At 57.5% G+C, this 2,830-nt stretch overlaps 1 protein-coding gene across 1 annotated transcript; it reads left to right on the forward strand.

Annotated features, from left to right (window-relative positions):
- Positions 1-73: 73 nt before the first annotated feature.
- NGA_0234300 (uncharacterized protein) lies at positions 74-780 on the forward strand (the record flags this gene model as incomplete). The annotated part of the gene is made up of 2 exons (XM_005854404.1): positions 74-442; positions 754-780. Coding segments are annotated over 2 exons (396 nt in total), but the record flags the coding sequence as incomplete, so codon positions are not given.
- Positions 781-2,830: the final 2,050 nt, after the last annotated feature.

Consider the following 2,830-nt stretch of genomic DNA (forward strand, 5'->3'; position numbering starts at 1 on the left):
TCATACTCCGTCAGTATCTGTGAGAAAAAAAGGCAACAGGCAACTGATACCCGACTGAAGTCTCCGTGTCCAGTCCAACGTCCCTCCCTTCTTCCTTTCCTCCCTCCATCCCTCCCTCCTTTCCTCCCTCCGTCGCAGAAACGTCACTTGCGTGGCCCTGGATCCGCATCCTGCTGCAGTCGCTCTTGCAAAGGCGAATGCTGCTCGACTGGGTTTCCCTCCATCCGCTTACCAGGTCGTGCAGGGCGCGCTAGGGGAGGACGAGGGGGAGGGAGGGGAGGAGGGAGTGAAGGAGGGAGGGATGGTGGCAAGCCTCTTGGGGGCCGGAGGCTTGAAAGGAGGCAGTATAGAGGGGGAATGGGAAACGAAGGGGCGCAAAAAATTCGACTTCATTGTCGCGAACCCTCCGTACATCCCCGACGCGGATATGGGCCGGCTTCAGGTAAGGAAGCCGAGCGAGGATGGGGAACGAGTTATAAGGCTTTCGGCGTATGCCTAGCCTGTGATGGGGCACAAGTGCGGGAGAATTGCTGAGTGTGGTTGTTCCCGAGCGTTCTCTCTTCGGGTTGCGTGGTGTGGTAGGCCCATAGGCTTGGGGGGATGGTGTGGCCATGGAACGAGCTGAGCAAGTGAGAGGAGGGGGGGGCAGGGAAATACTGGCTGGATCTGTGACTGTTTTGATTCACTTTCCGCTTGTTTAATCCCACGATCAGCCTGAAGTCAAGGACTGGGAGGACCCAGGTGCTTTGGCAGGCGGAGGCGACGACGGAACTCGAATAATCAGGGCGATACTGCGAGCTGCCCCGCGATTGCTTGAACCGAATCGCAGCAGGATGAAAAAAGCGAAGGTATGGATGGAAGTAGATGCGAGCCACCCCCTTCTTTTCGCGAAGGAGGAAGAAGAAAAGGAGAGGAGCAAAGTGGGAGGAGAATTGCGTCTGATGGAATGGCGGGAAGACCTCTCTGGAAAGCCGCGTTTCTGTTGCTGGGCACTGAATGAATCTCCGAAAGATGCGGATTCATGACAAAAACTCCAGTATGGCCAATTGATTGACAGGAACAACCTAAGAAAAAAGCATATCGGCTTCCCCAACATTGGGTATGCTGTCGTTCTTGTAGATTCTTTTCTTTTTCCCAGACAAGGCTGTTCTCGATGCATAAATTTTGAACCCCTACACCTACATTCACCTCCTGCCATTTCACAACATGTACGGATGGAAGCAGGTGTCGAGATGAGGGAGGGGAAGGTACTTCAATGACAAGGCAAGGAACATATTTCGCTGCAGCTTGATGACTGACCACGTCAAGTTCAGGAAGTCGCTTCAAAGGCGACAGTGACACCAAGTCCGGACAAAATGTTGCAAAAACGACTGCCACACCGCCCATTCCCACAAGGATGCGGGCATCATAATTTCCACGTGCGCGTTGTTCCAGCGACGGTCAGAGAACCTAGAAATTCCCCGGTGGACGTCAGTCAATGCTCGGGGTGGCTTCGGATTAATGCCGTCATAAGTTGTGCGTGACGCCCCGTTGATCCGCTTCGTCAGCATCCTGTCGCATCTCCACGCACCACTGGCCGTGGACGAAAACATGCTTTCGGAAGCTTCGGACGCGTGGCATTGCGGGGCCTTACATTGTCGTCGTGTGTTGGACGCTACGCTCCGACCCAGGACGGTGCCGTGGGCGTGCCATATGGCGCTTAAATTGCTGCTATCTCCGAGGGGGGAAAAGCGATATCGTCACTTCGCGGCAATGCCCGACGTGGTCACATAGACCCCAGCATGCGGCCAGCGCTGCCACGCGCGCGTCGGCGCCGCGCGGGAGTGGTTGCGATGGTGGGCATTGGTGGGGTGTGTAGGGATGGGCAGGGTGAAAGGGTGTTAGGAGTGAATTAATTTCATTGTAGCCGTGAACGTCAATCCAGACAGCACGTCGTCGGTGCCGCTGACTCGGTCCATGCAACGTTGCCCTTTTTCCTCCTCATGGGATATACACGCGATGAGGGCGCTCATTACGCCTCTCGGCCCTCACTTTCCTTTTTTCCATGTCTTGTTCTACTAGAATGCTAGCGGCGGCGGCCTCGGCCATCGGGTTTAGGGGCGGACCGCGCGACCAAACACCGCAAGACAGAGAGGTCACCCGTGCCAACCCGCCACCACCGTCTTTATCGCAAGAACAATCGCAGCAGGAGAGGCAATACGGACAGCAATTTGAACATGCCATGCCACTGGGGCCATATTGGTACGGAACGGAAGGGAAGGAAGAGAAGTTGGAGGGGCCTCCAAACCTCGCGGAGGAAGATGAGCTTACTGCTTCCACGTCCACGGCGACGCCGCCGCGTGCACACGAGCACGACGGGAGCCCCGTTACGGAGGGGACGAAGCATGCGATAGAGGTAGCTGCGGGGGGACGAATGTGGAAGGCGGGGCCCCGAGGAATGGGGTGGGCACCGCGGTCTCCAGGTAGCGCGTCGCGGCGCCAGGGCCTCTCCGTGTCATATCCGTGGGAGTGCGAGGGGAAAACGGAGATGGAGGTGGAAGTGCTCGAGGAAGACGGCGAAAGCATGGGAGGGGGACGCGGGACCATGGAGCCTGCGGGGCGCATGGCGGCATCCTCGTCCTCGACGTCCGTGTCGACGGAGGGATGGGGTGCGGCGGGAGAAAGTGACGCTAGATTAGTGGGAGGAAAAGGTGGGAAGGAAACAGAAAGTGTTGTGGGAGGAAGAAGGGAGGGCTGCGAGAATGGTATGGGGCAGCTGCCATTGCGTACGTGTGGTCCTTCACGGTGCGGTTCAGTGAGGGGGGGGGGAGGGAGGGAGGGGAAGGAGGAG

Source organism: Nannochloropsis gaditana (genome assembly GCF_000240725.1).
Source record: "Nannochloropsis gaditana CCMP526 unplaced genomic scaffold scaffold518, whole genome shotgun sequence".
In the NCBI taxonomy this organism is placed as follows: domain Eukaryota; class Eustigmatophyceae; order Eustigmatales; family Monodopsidaceae; genus Microchloropsis; species Microchloropsis gaditana.